Consider the following 18,729-nt stretch of genomic DNA (forward strand, 5'->3'; position numbering starts at 1 on the left):
GTCTGTAATTTTTCACTTGTTTCATTTAGATGTTTCCAAACATCTTTCCAAATTGCAGTTAAAATGGCGTATTCGAGCTTTAACTTTTTTGAATAAACTTTTTTCCGTATCGTTTGTGTTCAGGTTTATCTTCCGAGTCTTCGAAAATATATTTTAGAGTCCTTAAATGTTGTATCCAAGTTGCAAAGCTTGAACAGCTTTATAATGGGCTGACGATCTCGTTACACTTAGACTCTTTAAAGAAAAATCCAGTTGGCATGTGTGTTTAAAATACTCCATCTACAAGACAAACCTGAAAATAAAATATGTAACTATTCCAAAATACCGAAGTAGTCAACAACTTCAGAAGGCGGCTTTTTCTCCGACGAGATGAAAGGAATGAGCTGAACACGCCACATATTCTGCGTACTTTTAATGTTTTTAAAGAGTGCTTGCAGCCCTTTGTCCTTATTGCGAATGGTGTTCAACAGCAGGTTACAATCGTCCAAATTTGTTTCACTTTGTTGAATAAAGTCACAAATACATGGTTTTCAGTTGGTGAAAAAGTTAAAAATCGCTCATAGGGCTTTCCACTATGACAGTTGTGAACAATAATCGCCAACTGATCAGTGTTTGTCACATCTGGTGTACAATCTATAATAATTGGTAGTCTGGTTTATCTATTTGATTTACCACTTCATTTTTACACGTTTTCCCATTATTTCTATGAACTAAAGAAGTACTGTTGAATGAAAAAAATCTGATGCGGAAGTAGAGGCATAATTATAGTATGGTATTCGAGCGGTGTTTATACCAATATATGCCAACTACTCTACTAAAACTTTTTAGGGCGCAGAAGAAGCATTTAAATAGATATTCATGCAGCGAAAAGAATTCAACACCACCGAAAGGAGGGCAGGGGTTTACAATGTAAGAGATGGTTTAATATGTTAATTTACAGGTGTAATAAGAAAAATAAATAATATTTAATAAAAATTCAAGGCAAAAGATTCAGACTGCGGGAAAATTTTTATAAATTAGTGCAAATGCATCATGTCAATACGCAGAAAATTAACCGAAGTTATTATCGTGGCATCGTTTCACTACATCTCATATTGTGAATACCTTTACAAGAAGTTGCCTATTCGATTATACTTCGAATAAATAACACTTTCCCAATAAAGAAGACTACTGTTACTTATTCTCAGTGGTTGTATCCACTGAGAATAAGGTTGTGTAAGTTTTTCGTTACATCTCGTATTAGTAATGAATACATGGCGCAAGGAAACCTAAGGCTTATGCTGCACCAGCCAAAAAGAAAGAGTAAAATAATAAAATTAAATAATTAATAAAAGAAGAGGAAATAGACAACCTATGCATTTCCCTCCTCCCGTAGGTAACTATCCAGCTGACCTTTGAATTTCCCCAAACTGCCAGCCTCAACCACCCATGTAGGTAACTTATTTCAGTAATTTATAACTCGCTAAAATAAAATTTCCTGCAATCCAAACATCTCTATCCCATAACTTGAATTTATGGCCCCTAGTTCTAGAATCATTTATAACCGCGAAATCGTCCTCGTTCAGTTTGCTGTTGCCTCTCAGAGCTTTAAACATCTCAATCAAATCTCCTCTAAGGTGCTTACTTCCAAGCTCTGCAACTCACATATTCGAAGTCTTTCCTCATAAGGACGCCTTTTGTCGATCTCCCCAGGCGGGTTACCCGTCTTTGGACCATTTCAAGAAGCTCTATGTCTTTTTGTAGGTGCGGTCCCCGTAGTTGAACACAGTATTCCAAGTGTGGTGTAACCATAGCCTTATATAATGGGATCACGACGTCCTTATCTCTACTAGCATATGTTCGATAAAATCATCGATAGGACACCATGGGCCTTCCTTGCAGCCTGTCTACAATGCTCGGAGAACTTCACATCTGGCCGTATCGTAACTCCCAGGTCCCTTTCTTCCTCTACTGACTTCACCTCCACTCCACCAACTTCACCAAGTGTATAAGTTATTTTGAGGTTACTGTCCCTAGGTGTATGTAAGACCTTGCACTTTGCTGGATTAAAGCATATCTGCCACTTTTATAACCATCCTTGAGGTCTATCTGTGTCACTCTGGAGAAGCTCTGCTTGGCGGTGATATTAACTACTCTACTAATCTTTACTTCTGCAAATTTAAACATCACCCCCTCTAATCTCTTCATCGTTGTCATTTAAGAAAATCAAAAACAACAGTGGTCCCAATACTGATCCTTGGGAAACCCCACTTCTTGCATTAACCATTCTGAGGAATAACCGTTTATCACAACCCTCTGCCACCTGCCCTGATGCCATCCTGCTATCCATCTAAGGATTTTCCCTGTGATTCCAACCTGATCCAGCTTATAAAATAAATGCTCATGTGAGACAGAGTCAAATCCTTTGCTGAAATCTAAATAACCAATGTTGAAATTATTCCCAAAATCCAGCTCATGAATGACCCTGTCAAGATTATGTATTGGAGATACATCAGCACTTTTCCAATCCAACGGAATCACTCCTGAGTCCAGTGATGCTCTCATAATTAGCCTCAATGATTCAATGCACTCACTTGCCGCCTCCCTAAAAATTATAAGGTATATGCCATCAACCCCCAGGAGTCTTACTCGCCTGTAGGCTCGAATGTATTTTTCATTAAATAATCATGTGAAATTTCAACATCATTAATTGCATATTTTTCAACTTTACTCCCATAATTTCTCATTCACATAAAGGATTTTTCTTCTGTAAATATCGATGCAAACTAACTGTTGAGTTCAACTGCAGCGTCAGCTGGGGTATCTAATACTGTCCCACGTCTATTACATAAAGGGTCCAATCTGATTTGTCCTTCTCTTCTTTGCATTTATGTATGTGAAGAATTCCGTATCTCCACTCTTTGCTCTCTCTGCCAGCGATTTCTCGTAATCTGCCTTTGCCTTAACTAACTTTTTCTGTGGCATTATTACAGATCAATTTGTAGCTGTTATACGCTTCTGTACTTTTTATTGCTCTGTAACCTTTCCATGCCGTCTTTTTCTACTAAAGTAATCTGGCAACTTCATTATTCATCCAAATTGGAATCCTCCCCGTGGAGTATTTTTGTAATGGTATTTTAGCATTCAGGGCTTCTGTGGTTAATGTCTTAAAGGTATATCATATTCAATTGTATTCGCCTTCTGTATTGAGATGTAACACTTTCCTGAGTATAGAAATATGCATTTGCGCTAACTTATTTGTCCGAGAAAAATGAAGTAAAAATATTTTACAGAAAATTAAGATGCAGACTCTGCAAAGCAAAATACTGTTCCAACAACGTCATTCTTCGTGATTTCCGAATAGATTTCGTATTTCAGCGCATTTCTTGTAAATATATATAGATTCGAACATGTGGCGTGCGCCACTTTCTCTCCACTCGCTTTGGCTTTTAATTAAACTGTTAATTAAACAGATCAATTAACAGTTAAAACAAAATAGAAATGGAAAATGTTTCTTACTATACCTGACGCTTCTATGAACCTCACAATTTTTCATATTTATATTTTACTAGTAAATTTTAACCTGAATAACTAAATTATATTACTGAATCGCCATCTAAACTTAAATTGCAAAACACATATACCAAGAACAAACAAGGATTGTTTCTTAATAAATTTTACGCGTTTTGTAACTTTTGCAATTGAACTGGTAAGATAAGTTAAATTTCCAACCGTCGTTTCTTAATGAACACTAAAAATGAACGAGAAAATTTTCGCTTCATACAAAGTGTTAAGTCATATGAGCCCTTTTGGAAACTTACGGCGAAACACTCCACAGGTCATACATATATATGCGCCGTTATTATACTTTCCATCCGTTGAGCAGGGAGATGGGGATTTCATTTCCTTTAAGGAAATGAGGAATCCAGAGAACGCAAATTGACTTTTGTGACATCAGTCATATCTGCCAGTTGACAAGTATTCCGTTAGAAGTATTTGTCTGTTAAATTGCCGACAAAGTGAATTGCTTCCGCAGTTTCCATTCAAGTGAACTGAGAACTACTCAAGGTAACACTGAGTCAGAAATGTGTTGTGGAGATTTAGTTTTATTGGAGTTTATAGTAGTTCAGTTAAGCGGCTTTAGATCTCTTCACTCTGTCTGTAGACGTAAATCGTCTACATGATTTGTCAATTTTACATTTTTTTCTTTTGCTTATACCTGCTCGTACAGACACGAGTGCTTTTGGATAAGGAGCCAAGTTCCTTGTCTAAAAATACTCATATCAGCATTATGGTTGTTACTTAACAGCAATAATTTGTTTTGGCTTTTCCTTTGACCGACCGGGGCCCTGTCTCTTAAGAAGGAAATTTGCCAATTTCTTTGGCAAATTTTAGTATTTTAGTTAAAAAAGGTTTAGTACGAAGGGGTGCTGATAAATTCTCGCTCTACGAGTATAATAGAAAAAAATAAGATAATCCAATTATATACATAGCTTATTCAGCGTATCTTTCAGCACCACACTTTCTACAAAGATGTTCCAGCATTTGTATACCTCTCAAACAGAAATCAAAACACTGTTCCTTTCGATTTCTATTTGAGAGATTTCGTTGTTCGTATGACATCATCATTTAATGAAAATTTTATTTTCTTTAAATGTTTTTTTTGAGATTTGGAATGAGGTAGTCCGAGGGTGTAAGATCTGGTGAATATGGGGATGATGAAGAAACTGTCAGCCTAGTTCAGCCAATTTTGGCACGTGTTTGAATGTGCTGTTTGTGTGTGTACTGTGTACATTGCCTGCAAAAACAGCGTTGATCAGGGTAACTTTCCCCAGCGTTTGGCCTTGAATTCCTCTTTAGTTCTTCCAAAAGTGATGAATAATGCTCAGCAGTTATAGTTTTATCATTTTCCCGGTAGTCAATAAACAAAATCCCATTCTTGTTCCAAAAAGACAGAGGTCATGACCTTCTCAGCAGACGGGTGCGGAACTTCTTTGGACCGGCCTCCACTCCTCTGATTGCTCTTTGGTCTCTGGATTATAATGAAACAATGTTTCATCTGTGGTCATAATTCGTGCCAAAAAATCAGTGACACCTTGTTCAAAATGGTGCAGAATGGTAGTTGAAGACGGAACACGCTATGGCCATTGATTACCATTTAGACATTTTGGGCCTCTTTGGCAGGAAGCTTGCCCATGTCCAAAATGTCACGAATAACGTAATCAACACGTTCCGTGGACATGATTAGCGTCTCAGCTATCAATTAGTAGAAAAATTATTCCTCTATCAGGCAGTATCATGATGTGAAGGGTATAAACATTTTCAAACACTGTTGCAGAAACATCTGCAACAGTTTTTGCAGGAACCATGCAGAAAACATGTTTTCTGCATGGCTTTGTCCTCTGTGCATCCTCAGTGTCAAAAAGTCCATTTTAAAAATTTCAACCCAGCTTTTAATGATTAGCTAGCATGGACAATGTTTTCCTAAAGCCGCCAAGATATTAGCATGAATTTTATTTGCTGTTTCCCCATGTTTCTACAGGGAGAAACGCCACATATTTCATAACCGCTGCCATCAATTTTTCTGAAAGTGACATTTTAGGCTGATATCCTTTCTTCAACCTGTAAAAATAATATTAGTTTTTTTTATTTTTAGGCAAATGGGCTGTTTAACATAAAGAAATATGCTCTTTCATATTGGTGCACTATGGCCACAGATGCCGATACAGTACGTCTAATAAATCCCCAAACAAACAACAGTTCCTTCATAATTTGACACCCTTTTTTGAAAAATAAGCATCCCCTCTTATGTGTTCTAAAGAACGGCTTAATTTTTGTTTCAATAGTTAAAACAAAAATGGTAAAGATAAAACCATAAAAAAGCAATAAAAAAATTAATGTAAGATGACTATCTTTATTTATAGGAACATTTAATTAAAAAAAAAAAAAAAGCTTACTGAGAACCCAAAAAGAGGTCTGTCAAGAAGATTGTCTGTAATCTTCAATGGACTCGTTGAAGAAATGGGTGTGTGTAACCAAGTTTCCTAAACCAGAAAAATCACTTTGTCTAATAATTTCTTTTACAGAAGACGGTCTGTACTTGCCTCTACGGTCAGGCCAGGAGGCATAAGAACGCGTGCTTTGGCCGGGATATTTTTGTGTAAATATGATTATATACATAATTCATGATGTAGTGGAAGCTAAATTGTGATCAGTATATGTTGAAATCAGTCAAAGAAACTTCACATTAAACAGTAATTAAAACATTAGTTTTAAAAACTGTTGATGTATCATCTTCATACTAGAAGATGTTACATTCTCAGTTTTTAAAACTGAGAATAGCATCACCGAATATGGATAAGGTTTTCAGTCACTCTCAACTCAGGGAACACAGATCAACAGTGTTAAAGCGAAGTTCAGTCTTAATCTGCACAACTTGGCGCAGTGCATTATTGCATTTTGATTCGGCCAGATGGACAACGGACATTTTTTACCTATTTTTGAATGGAGGTACCCCATTCTCTCTACGATATTGTAAATCTGTATCTATAATATTGTATATGCATGTTATTATACATATAGGACGGGGTTGCCAGAATTTGGCAGGGACCGCCTCGAACAATAAATAAAAAATAAGAAAAAGCAGTTATAGAAAATGTTTGAGACAATATTTGGGCGCTCTGGCTAACACACTGTTGCACATATTTTCAACTTTAAAGCGGATTATATACACAAGAAGATAATATTACTTTGGGAGAGGTGACTATGACACCTCTTCCAAAGTAATACAATAAAACGTAACAATACTTGACTGATTAATTGTGTAATATGACAAGGTAATACTATCTCATTTTCAAGGCTGCACAGCTTGCAGTGGCATCTGGTGGCACACTATAAACTTGCTGTTTTTGTGCCACAAAAAATCAAATCAACCATCTGCCGTTGCGAGTACAGTACTGTGTTTTCTTCTTTCCTTCTTGAAGGTCTATCACGTGTAGTCTTACTGACTGCACGCAGAATTTATTTATTTATGCTGGACATCACACACGGTAAAAGATTATACCCTCGTTCCCAGGTGTTTTAAATGCCTAGTATATGGACATTCCGCCAAAATTTGCTCACAAGAAACGCAGACCTGTGGGCATTGGGGTCTCACAGCACCCAATTATTCTGATTGCCCTAAAGAGAAGCCACTTGAACGTCCCAGTTGTAAGCGAGGAAAAAGAAGAAACTGCTCACTCATTCAAATGCCAGGAATACTTGAAAGCCATAGAAGCTGGTCGTTCAAAAACATTCTATGGATAATACTACTCATTCCAATAATAATCCAAGATGTGTGCAGCATCCAGAGCTCCGTTTTCTACAGTTAAATTTCCAGAGATCAATATTTCAAATGATCTAACTAAAATTTCGCAAGAACATAACATTCAGGTTATGTCTGTACAAGAGCCATATTCTTACAAAGGACTTCCAATTCGCTACAGAGTCGTACAGTCTAATTCGGTCACCGTTGGTATCGTCAGAAATGCTCGCTGCAGAATCTGGGCAGCAGTTGTTTTAGATCCAAACATAATAATTACAAAAATTCCCAATTTATGTTCTACACATGCTGTCTGCGTTTGTTTGGAGGGATGGTTCGGTCAGGTTTTTGTTATCTCCCTTTATTGTCAATGTTCCCAGTATAGGGACTTCGTTATGCCGTTCGTTGGGTATCTCGACGCAACTCTGTATTCTCTACGAGGTAAAAATATCATCTTAATGTTAGACACAAATGCCAATTCCACTCTCTAGAACAGTGCCAGCACGAATGAAAAGGGAGAACTGTTAGAAGATACAATTTTATCTCGTCGATTGGCCATCTTAAACACCATGAGCCATCCTCCAACATGTGTCACGCCTATGGGTTTATCCTTTTTTGATATAACTCTTCTTTTCTTCTCTTGTCGCTCCTAGTCTTAGTAACTGGAAATTACATACAAGCTTGTCCACAAGCGATCACAGTGTGATTACGTTTCATTTGAATTGTGATTTTAGCAGATCTAAGTTGGAATCTACTAATCTTCCCAGATTCCAGGTTAGGGATACTGACATGGAATCATATTTTTGATAGTGCCTTAAATGGGTAACTTACACAAGATCACGTTAATGATCGGACTTCACTCACTCTTGACTAGCAGGTGGAAACTATTCAAGATAAAATCATCACGGCTTGTAAAACAGTCTATACGGTACAAGAAAAGGAAACCGTATCATATGCCGTGGTGGTCTCCAGAACTTTCTCATTTAAAATCAATTACTAGACAAACTAGAAGGGAATTTCAAAAGTCCAAAAGGGATAGATCGCGTACTAATTTGGAGATTGCCATCCTTCAGAGTCGGTATAAGCAAGCTCGTCCAAACTACCATCGGGAGATATATAAAAGGAAAAAAGCAGCTTGGGAACACCTTGTGAGCACTCAGGGAAACAGTGACCCCTGGGGACTCATCTACAAATTGTTAAATAATAAGATTCCTCCTGGCGAAATTTTTGCCTCAGTGAGAACAGAAGTTAATCTTGATACTTTGTCCTGGGTTCCTACTATAGAGAGGATATTAGATGTAATCATACAACAGGAAGAGGAGACATGTGACCACCCCTTACAACTAGACATTAAAAGGCAAAATGCTAATTACGTGGGTCTTGATGATGAATCCCCTTTACCTTCGACGAGATAGATTTAGCCATTAAATCTATGCGATCGGGCAAGTGCTAGTATTGACGGTATAGAAGTTATAGTGCTAAAACGCGTTTGGAAAAACATTCCTAATGTCATCTTGTTCTTATTTAATTCCTGTCTTTCTCATGGTATCTTTCCAAGGCTTGGAAGTTGGCAAATTTTAAGATCCTGCTCAAAAACCGAAGGAAACCTAGGTCTAATCCCTCGTCTTACAGACCAGTTTCCTTGCTCTCTGTCATGGGCAAGGCTTCGGAAGAAGTTATTGCAAGTCGACTTCTTACAATCTACACTTCTAAAGGTATGTCTTCACCAGCGAGTTTGGCTTTACTCGCGGTAAAGGAAATGAGGATGTCATAGCTGCACAACTAAGTATTTTATTGGCCTCTTTGTGGGCTTCATAGGGCCTTTGATACTCTTTGGTGGCAAAGTGCCCTGGCGAGGTTCTAGGAGGTCGGAATTTCTAAACCATTGTATAGTCTCTTAACCAGCCATTTTCCCCATTGGTCCTTGATTGTCAAAAGTAATATTGTCCAGGTTTCCAGAAGCGTCACAAGAGGTTGCCCACAGGGCTATATATTTGGACCTTTATGCTAGAACTTTGTTTTTGACTCTTGGTTGTTGAGACGTTTTGATGAGACATAAATGGTCGCCTATGCAGACGACTTAACTCTTTTAGTTTAAGATAATTCAAGGAAATCCATTGAAGAGGTGGCTAATCATGTATTAAATGCATTATCTGAATGGTCAGACGTGCATATGCTTCGTTTCAACTAGTAAGACTTCACAAATGCTACTAAAAGGTAAGCTAGATAGAGAGCGTCCTCCTGTAATAAAATACAAGCGTCAATCGATCGAATACAACTCAATAACAAAGTACTTGGGCAGAATGCTTGATGATGCACTGAGCTTTATTCCTCATGCTAAGTATATGAAAGAAAAAATGCAAGTCTTTTCTATCTAGATTACGACATGTAACCGGACAGGACTGGGGTTTGAAGGGATATTCCTTGCGACTTTACTGTAATTTTGTCTTCCTGTCCATCATTGCGTATCGCTCTGGCGCTTGGAGTTATAGGGCGACCAAGACCGCTATAATAAAGCAACAGGCTAACGTGCTGCTCTATTAATGATATCAGGGGTCTGTAGAACTATTTCAACAGCAGCTCTGTAGGTCTTAACAAGGAAATTATCAATAGAGTACGAGATCCAGTATCACTATTTAAATTATCACCTGAAAAAAAGCAGTTCCCATATCCTTAAATAGTATTCAATTAAATTTGAGTGAACTATAAAATCTGAAAGGAACAGACTTCGCTTTGTCTTCTTGGCTAAGTGGCAAGCTGATTGGAATGATTCGGAACTGGGGAAAGTGACGAAGGAATTTTTGCCTACTGTTCTGGAATTCAAGAAAAAGGGATACCTATGGCTCTCCCCTGGGTTATATGGCATGCACCTACTGTCTGGCCATGGCAGTATTAATTACAAGTTGCGTAAATTAGGTTTGTCACCTACGCCGCTTTGTTTTTGTGGTTTTTTTGAAGTTGTCGACCATATTCTCTTGGGTTGTCGCTATTATACTGATCTTCGGCTTAAGCTCCAATTGATTGTGGGCTCTCTTAATGGAGACAATAAATTCCTACTAACGCAGACTCAAACAGCTTTTAACGCTGTTAATACTTTTACGTCTAAAGTGTTTAAGAGAAGAGATGAAATAAAATTTTCTACTTTACACTAAATTGTCTTTAATGAGACAGTAGTGCAGTGACGGTAAGTAATATCTTTACCTTGAATTGTATTGGTAAACTCAGGAACCCTATTCAATTGGAAACATGGTGTTTGAAAAGCACTAGAAAAATGTGTTTTCTAGTGCTTTTTATGGTGCTTCATGTTGTGATTCTTCGAGTTTCCTGGATTTCGGCGGATCTTCTCTCGTTGGATGGTATATTTCCTGGGGGTTTTATTGCTCAACATGAATTTGGAATTTTTTTTTCCAAGGTGGATATAGAACTGAAAATAGTTTAGGCAAGACTTCTGGATCTTATTGGTACCTTCGATAGTAAGGAAGGACTGTGTATAGAAGTCCTTCAATTCCTGGAACAAGCTGGTACTTAGTGTTTCCTATTGGAAGGATAGGACTATCAATGTGAGGTGGTTGCGCCTGTTGATCCTATTTAAGCACATTTACTGATTTTATCATTGAGTTGATGGTAGCATTGGAGATGAATTTGTGCCGAGGAAATTTTCTAGATTTAATTGGAACCTCCGGTTGTGAGGCGCGATTGTACATAGAAGAACCTTAACTGTTGTCTTTGATTTGTTCTCTCTCGTGAAGATAAGGCTCTCAATGAGATGTCATTACATCTGCTTGTCCTGTATCAGGCGCTGCTGAAGGTCATATAATCGGGCTGATGATAAGGTTGGAGAAGAATTTCAACTTCTGCTGATCCTGAATTTCGTATTCAGGATGGGACACTTTGGGACTGACTAGTCTCAACCTGGAAGATTAATTCTTCCACTTTTTCTTTTACTTTAACTCTTCCTATTCATCTCTTCTTTCCTATTTCTATAGTGGGTCCCTCTATCTGATCCCCCCTCTTTACAGTGTACAGTGTAATGCATCATAGAGTACACTGAGTGACCACTGAATTATAGCTATTTCCCTAATACCATGTTGGACTACCTTTTGTACGGATCAGCCGCTATTTGCCTAGGCGTTGGTTCTACTAGTTGTCTGAAGAAGTCCATATGGATTTGCAGCCATGCTGCATGCAAAGCTTTCCACAGTGCTGGAATAGATAATGGTTGCGTGTCCATACACATCTCACTGCCGTTCTCAAACATCACACAGGTGTTCAATTGACGTGAGGTGAGACGAACTTAGAGTTCAGTGAAAATGGCTGACATCTTCATTGTGTTTCTCGAAACACTCGTGCACATCGCGGGCGAGATGTTACAGCTCATTTATCATCTTGGAAGATCCCGTTTCGGTCCGGATAAAAATGCAACATGGCAGAGTGCACATCGTCTCCTAAGATCTGCCGGTGTAAGGTATGTTGGTGTCTAACGGCACTTGATATTTCTCCCATCTCCGCGAGTGAGCTTTGTATCGGGCCAGAGATTTTGAGGTGTGTGGGTTATGTGCTATGTAGTGCATTGTACCCTTTGTTCATCCGGTCAGTTAGCCGCCGGATCCCAATTAGTGGGACCCGACGTTAGCACACCTTGCTGACCGAGTGTACATTGCTGACATTGTTTCTAAAGTACTCTGGCAAGTCCTGCCACCTACTTTCCTGGAATTTCAGTGGCTAGGACCTAAATAAATGGAGGAAAACTATGAAATTAGAGTAGACGCCTGGGAGGATACTTAGTCGCTGTTTAGAGGGGCTATAAGGGGACAATCCCTGAAAGATAAGTTTTCTAATAGGTCGGGCATAAATTTTGATGTTTTTTGAATTTTGACAAGTGGGATGGACGCTGTGTAAGAAGAAAGTGTGGGGAGGTGGCAGAAGGCTGGGGGCTGGAAGTTGTAAGTAGGGGGTTGACAGGGAAAATTACCCAGGTTTGGCAGTGGGGTATGCCCATGCCCCACAAAAAAGGTGGGTTTTTCTGGGGGAGAACCTCTTTTCCCCCCGAAAAAACAGATTCTACTCAGGGGAATGCGGAAGTAAGATCGCTCATTGGGCAACCGAGCAGCAGCCCTGCTCCAGGCAATACAGCGCGGTCGACGAAGCATCTTCAGAGCGGTCTTTGTTCTGGAGTCGGAGACAGTCGTCCGGGACTGTGTTGGTGCCCCATTCATGTGTGTGTCCGTTGGTCAGGTTCCACGATGGGATTAGATAAGGACTGGAATGCGAACAGAGGGCTCCAGGTAGGCCTCACCAGTGAAACATTGTCCATACGCACCAGGGATACTAGTTCTTGCCAGTAAAATATGCCCGTATTAAGCAACCACCGCCACATACTTGTATAGTGGGCATCGTGCACGATGGTTCCATGGACTCGTATTGCTTGCGCTACACACGAAGACGTCCGTCGGCAAGTTGCACCAGCTATTTGGACTTATCCGTCCAGCACACTCGTTTCCAGTCCTCTAATGTTTAACCTGCATATTGTAGACCCCACAGCGTTCGCCGTCGACGATGATCAGCGATTAGGAGAAGGTGCCTCTTGGGTCGTCTGGAATAGAACCCCATACGTCTGGGTGTGCGAAGCATCGTCATTTGGGATATTGCTCTTGCATTCTCCATATTGTATTACGATTTCAACTGTCGCACAGTGACCTACCTTTAAGCCCGTACAACGCGCGACAACCTTCGCTCACCACGAGCATCCACCTTGCGTAACAGTTCTGTCGTTGGGAGGTAGGTTAATCCTTTGACACCATTCGTTGTACACCTTAACCACAGGGGGATGTGAGCCACCATCAAGTAGAGCCATTTCCGATATGGAAGCGCGACGCACGAGCTTCCACAATCATGCACTTTTGAACTCCGTGATATCTTTACTACGTCCGATTAGTGCTACTTTGACTCGCACGACCAGATCCATAATACCACTTCTCTAGAGTACGAATCTGTTCGGCTTTTTATATTGCTTACTATGCGGCATAGTCCATTACGGACGGGCTGGTCACAATTCAGTGATCACCGAGTGTATATACAATCGATACAATGATAATTCTGAATTTGCCATTATGTACTGGCGAAACGATGTCCTAAAACTAAATTAATTTCATAATTCAGCTGCAGAACTCTTCAGACATAAGTTACAAGGAGCTATCGGGTAATCCTATGAGCAATGTCATTTTTTAGCCAAATTTGTCTTATTTATAAGTGTATCCGTGCATTCACATGAATATTTTTGTATTAATTTATGTGGATGCGAGTCTTCACTTTGCGTGTCACTTTCGACGAATTATCGGTGTCTCATTAGACATAATACTTCATGAATTTAAGATATTTATAACGCGACTATGTATCAATAGAAACCTAAAGATATACATGGTAAGGAAGCTATAATTGAGAGCAACCGCCAGTGGTAGTCCCAGAAGTTCAGCTCTAGTGACTATAATCAAATTGACCTGTTCAGTCCTACAGTCAGTCAAATAACAACCCAGTTGAAATATTTGAAATATAATGCTTGAAACTGTTGTAATTATTTAATATTTACAATATTTGTAATATAATGATGTATTTTTGTGACTTTCCAGTAGGTACTTGCCTTCCTATTTTCTTACAACACGAAGGGCAACTTTGCCATCATGACGAGGACTGCATTGCTGGACTGAAGTGTATGGAGAATGTGAACACGTACATCCACAGTTGTCAAAGGGAAAGCAGAGATATGCGGAAGAAGCAGTACAGTAAGTTTTCTACATACTGGGGATCATCAGTTGGGGAATTTCGTTCTTCTATCCCACATCGATTTTTCAGGATCCCAATTTATCGGAACCAAAGTCAAAATAATTTGTAGTTAAAGCTATTATTTTCTGAACTCTGCCAACAGCCTCATTAATTCTTTCAAGCCTTGGGGACAACCTCAGTTGCTTACACTTGTCTACATTACTTTAACTACAAATAAAAGTAGTTACTTGGTTTATTATAGTTATATTCATCACTTTCACACATATGTAATAACAGATATTATGTACAATAAATAAATAAATTTTCTGTTTATACTCCGGGACGACCAAACGGTCACAGGAGTTCACAAGATATACAGAATACAAGAAACAGCACCGTATTCAGCAGTCACGGGCAAGGCACGTGTACTTATGCACCCTCGCGCCTGACCACTGCACTGAGTGGCCACTTTATTAGGTACACCGACCTAATAGCGAATAGCACCCCCTCCCCCATTTTAACCTGAAAAACAGACTGGCGTTCATTTGCCAAACAAAAAACTTGGCTAATGAACCTAAGTGGGGGATGGGAAGAGATGGTAAAAGGCTGTGCTAAGTTTGTTAACAAGGTTTCTGACATTTCTGTTACTTGCTAAAAAGAACTAGAAGAACTTGTTCCATGACGGATCGATGCTGCCATTGAGGAAAAAATGACCTGTGCATTTATGTGCTTTTGGGAGGGGAGGGTAATGTATTAGTGGAAGTATGTTTCGGATGTTTGAATATTACTCGATAAGGAAAAGATGGATGGATACCAAATTTCTCTGCATGGTTTCTTAATCCCTTTATTTTACTAATCCTTCTCAGAGCCTTTTAAACCTCGATCAAGTTACTTCTGAGATTCCTGGTTGCCAAGTTCTGTAGCCCACATGATCGGAGTCTACCCTCATATGGTCGTCCTTCTGCCTATCTCACCATTTGGGTTGCCTGTCTTTGGACCCTTTTAAGAAGTGTCTTTTTCGGATGACGTCTCATGCCTGAACACAATATTCGAAATGTGGTCTTGCAATTGCCTTATACAGTGAGATTATGATCTCCCTATCTCTACAGGATAAGGTTCGATAAATCAAAGTAGGGCGCCATGGGCTTTCCTGGCTGCCTGTTTAAATTGGCAAAGAACAATGCAAGGCACTCAGAAAACTTAATATCTGCCTGTATAATAACTCCCAGATCCCTTTCCTCCTCCTCCACTATTTTTAATTCAACCCCACCAAGTATGTAATTTATTCATGGGTTGTTATTCTCCAAGTGTATTTAGCAGCATTAAAAAATAGCTGCCACTTCTCTGACCATCTTTGAAGTCTGTTCAAGTCATCCTGAAGGAGCACTGCTTGGCATTGATCATTAACGATTCTGCCAATCTTTACGTCATCTGCAAATTTTGACATTACGCCTTCTATCCCACTTCAATGTCGTTTATAAAAATCAGAAACTATAATGGTCCAACAACCATTCTCTGAGGCCCCACTTCTGACTTTACACCAGCCCGAAGAATATCCATTAATCACAACTTTCTGCCCTGCTGCCACCCATCAATCTGTTTTAGAATCTTGCCAGTAATCCCAAGCTGTTCAAGCTTGGGATTACTGGCAAGATTCTAAAAAAATTACAGTAACCTCTCATTTTTTTTTTTTTTTTTTTTTTGACCGAGTCAAATGCTTTGCTAAAATCCAAATAAAGTATGTCAATATTGTTCCCCTAAATCCTGCTCATGAGTAACTGTTTCAATATAGTCTACTAAATTAGTTAAGCATGATTTACTCGTAACGAAGCCATGCTGTGTGTCCTTCAGGCTTCATACCGTTCATATGTCTTTATATAGTTTAAATATTCGCACGCCAGAAAAAAAGTTAGATGGACGCCGAAGTCCCAGCGTATGTTTCGTTCGCTCTTGGGAAGATTTTAAGTTAAATTCCATTTCTGTGTCCCCACCCAATTCTACTACACAGAAATCTACATATGCAAATTGCAATTTTCTTACATTACTGGAGAGGTAAAGTCGGAAAGGCACCAATATTTGTTTGGGAGATTTCCGATTCCATGACCTCCAATTCTTCTCATACAAAAATATTACTATTGTATAAATTTATAACGGAAGATCCAATCCTTTTCAGAATTTGGGGGCTTGTTTAAAATATTTTTAACATTGTTCGCAGACAATTATTTAAAAACTTTTTTGCTTCATAGCAGCTTCCTTTAAAGTATTAAGACCCATATTGGCTGGTATGTTAATTCTCAATTTGAACAAAAGATCCAAGAGCTGAGGATTATTCTTTCTACAAATTTGATTATTGGGTAGAAATGTGAATACTTCATGAAGAGTTGAGGCTGATACACAAAAGAGAATAACAAAATATGTATTATACAACAAGCTATTTGCATAAATACACATGTACATTTAAGGCACATGGAATATACTGCACACACTCGGGGTAACCTGTTTGTAATATTACATTCCTTCTTCATTTAAATCTCTTAATTAACGGCATTTCATTTATACAATTATACCACAATTATTATTTCAAATTTCCCTTGATTTACTTTGTTTTAATATATACTGCTTCTTAATCAAATACTAGGTAACATTACTTACAGTGAAACTACATAACATTAAGTTTATTTCTCAACAAAGCCTTCATGATACACTTTAAATTTATTTATAATAAATCAATATTGATTTACTGTAAATCATATTACGATTTATCAATCTCGGTGTAATTATAACCAAAAATTACATCCATAAAATATACACTGAGTGCACAGAAATCATGGGATACCAACCTAGTAACGGGTAGGCCCACCTTTCTCCCGGATAAGGGCAGTCACACGGCGAGGCATTGAGTCCACTAGTTCACGAAAGCGTTCCACAGGTATTTCCATCCATGATTGCTGCACTGCTGTCCATATTTCCGTTGCATCCACGGGTGGAGGATCCAAAGCTCGAATGGACCTTCCCACAGCAACCCAAAGATGCTCAGCAGGGTTCATGTCCAGTTAACTGGGAGGCCATTCCATGGTAGCAAAATCTGTGGAATGCTCTTCGAACCATATTCTAGTTGCCATGGCTCTGTTGGGAGGCGCATTGTCCTGCTGGAAGAGTCCATTGCCGTGTGGGTGCACGATGACCATGAAGGGATGCAGATGGTTTGCAATTATGTACACGTATCCTGGACCGTTCAGAGATGCGCCTGGACGTAACAGAGGTCCCAACGTGTGCCAGTTGCACTCGCCCCAGACAATTACTGACCGTCCACCTGCCTGATGGGTGCATAGCTTCGTGCGGTTCCGCCAGATACGCACCGTCCCGTCTATTCGAAATAACTGGAAACGGGACTCATCGGGCCAGCAGATCCATCTCCAATCATCCAAGGTCCTGTGCCGATGTTCTTTTGCCCAGTTGACGCGTCGAGTCCTGTGTCGTGGTGTTAGCAATGGGACCCTGGTGGGTCGGCGGTTTCTATAACCTATTGCGGCTAATGATCGCCTTATGGTCTTGGTGGAGACGTTTCTGGCACCTCCCTCGTTGAAGTCTGAGGTGATTTGTGCCACTCGAAGTCCGGTTGGCTGAAACAATGCAAGACAGGTTTCTATACCGCATCCGCGATAGAGTGACCTATGCGTTGGGCACCCACTATCATCCCTCTTTCAAAGTCTGTTTACTCACGACGTGTATCGATACTGACATCGAATTAACGTCTACGAGAATGTTGTGTACCTATATACCTGCCAAGCGGTGGGTTAGTCCACTAGCGAGAGGGGTAATAGCGTCGCGTTGCCCGGGAACCAGGTATCCCATGAATTCTGTCTTTTCAGTGTATACTGTAATGTTTTGTTTTGTTTTGTTTTATTTTATTTTATATAACGCCTTCTACATTTTCTGTTTACAGATGACGAGTGCATTACCAGCTCTGAGTGTGACTTCTCCAAGGGTCTTTGTTGTCAGTTGCAACGTCGACATCGCATGGTACCTCGTCGTGTGTGCTATTACTTCTCCGACCCAAAGAGTTGCATTGGGACGATGAATAAGAATCAGTTGACAAGCGGTATGAAGCCAATGGGATTTGTTTCCAACCCTTTTTTTAAAGCTCGACTTGGATAACTACTTATGTTTTGATATTCACCACACCATTGAACTACTTTGTAATTGCTTCTGTGATAAATAGGTGTCATTTTGTTGCTCGATCTAGCCCTTAATGGCTTTAGTTCATTACCTCGGTATTGAATTAATTCTACTACTCTTTGTTTGATTTATTGTTAAATTAATAACCAGTGCTTTTTATCTTAATTTCTCATCACATTAATTTTTTCTAATAGTGATGCAATGTTTCATTTCAACCTTGTAACTTAGTAACTGACAATAAAAGTGTAATGCCATGTTTTAAATAATGGATATCAAAATATGATTCGTGGATGTGAATCGTACCTCCCTTTCTTAACCTCACAAAAAAAAAATAACAATAATTAAATAAATAAATAAATAAATAAAGAAACTTACCATCAATAACAGAACAGTTTCTTAAACAAAAGAAATCATTTGTTTTACCATAATTCTTGAAGGTAGGTAACGAATTTGTGCTGTCCAAGAACAGTTTAATTTGATTAATCATCAAAATTTGAATTTAACAATTTTAT

The 18,729-nt window shown here is 39.1% G+C and overlaps 1 protein-coding gene across 1 annotated transcript in view; it reads left to right on the plus strand.

Moving 5' to 3' along the window:
* Nucleotides 1-18,364, plus strand: part of spab (space blanket) — a 57,530-nt gene extending 39,166 nt beyond the window's left edge. Inside the window, exons 3-4 of the mRNA XM_090370697.1 lie at nucleotides 13,906-14,058; nucleotides 17,985-18,364. Coding sequence (XP_090226823.1) covers nucleotides 13,906-14,058; nucleotides 17,985-18,196 — 365 coding nt within the window. The 3' untranslated portion in view covers nucleotides 18,197-18,364. The remainder of the gene's footprint in view (nucleotides 1-13,905; nucleotides 14,059-17,984) is intronic.
* The last annotated feature ends 365 nt before the right edge of the window (nucleotides 18,365-18,729 follow it).

This window comes from Mastigoproctus giganteus, chromosome 3, assembly GCF_048544385.1.
Source record: "Mastigoproctus giganteus isolate SK-2022 chromosome 3, ASM4854438v1, whole genome shotgun sequence".
In the NCBI taxonomy this organism is placed as follows: Eukaryota; Metazoa; Arthropoda; class Arachnida; order Uropygi; family Thelyphonidae; genus Mastigoproctus; species Mastigoproctus giganteus.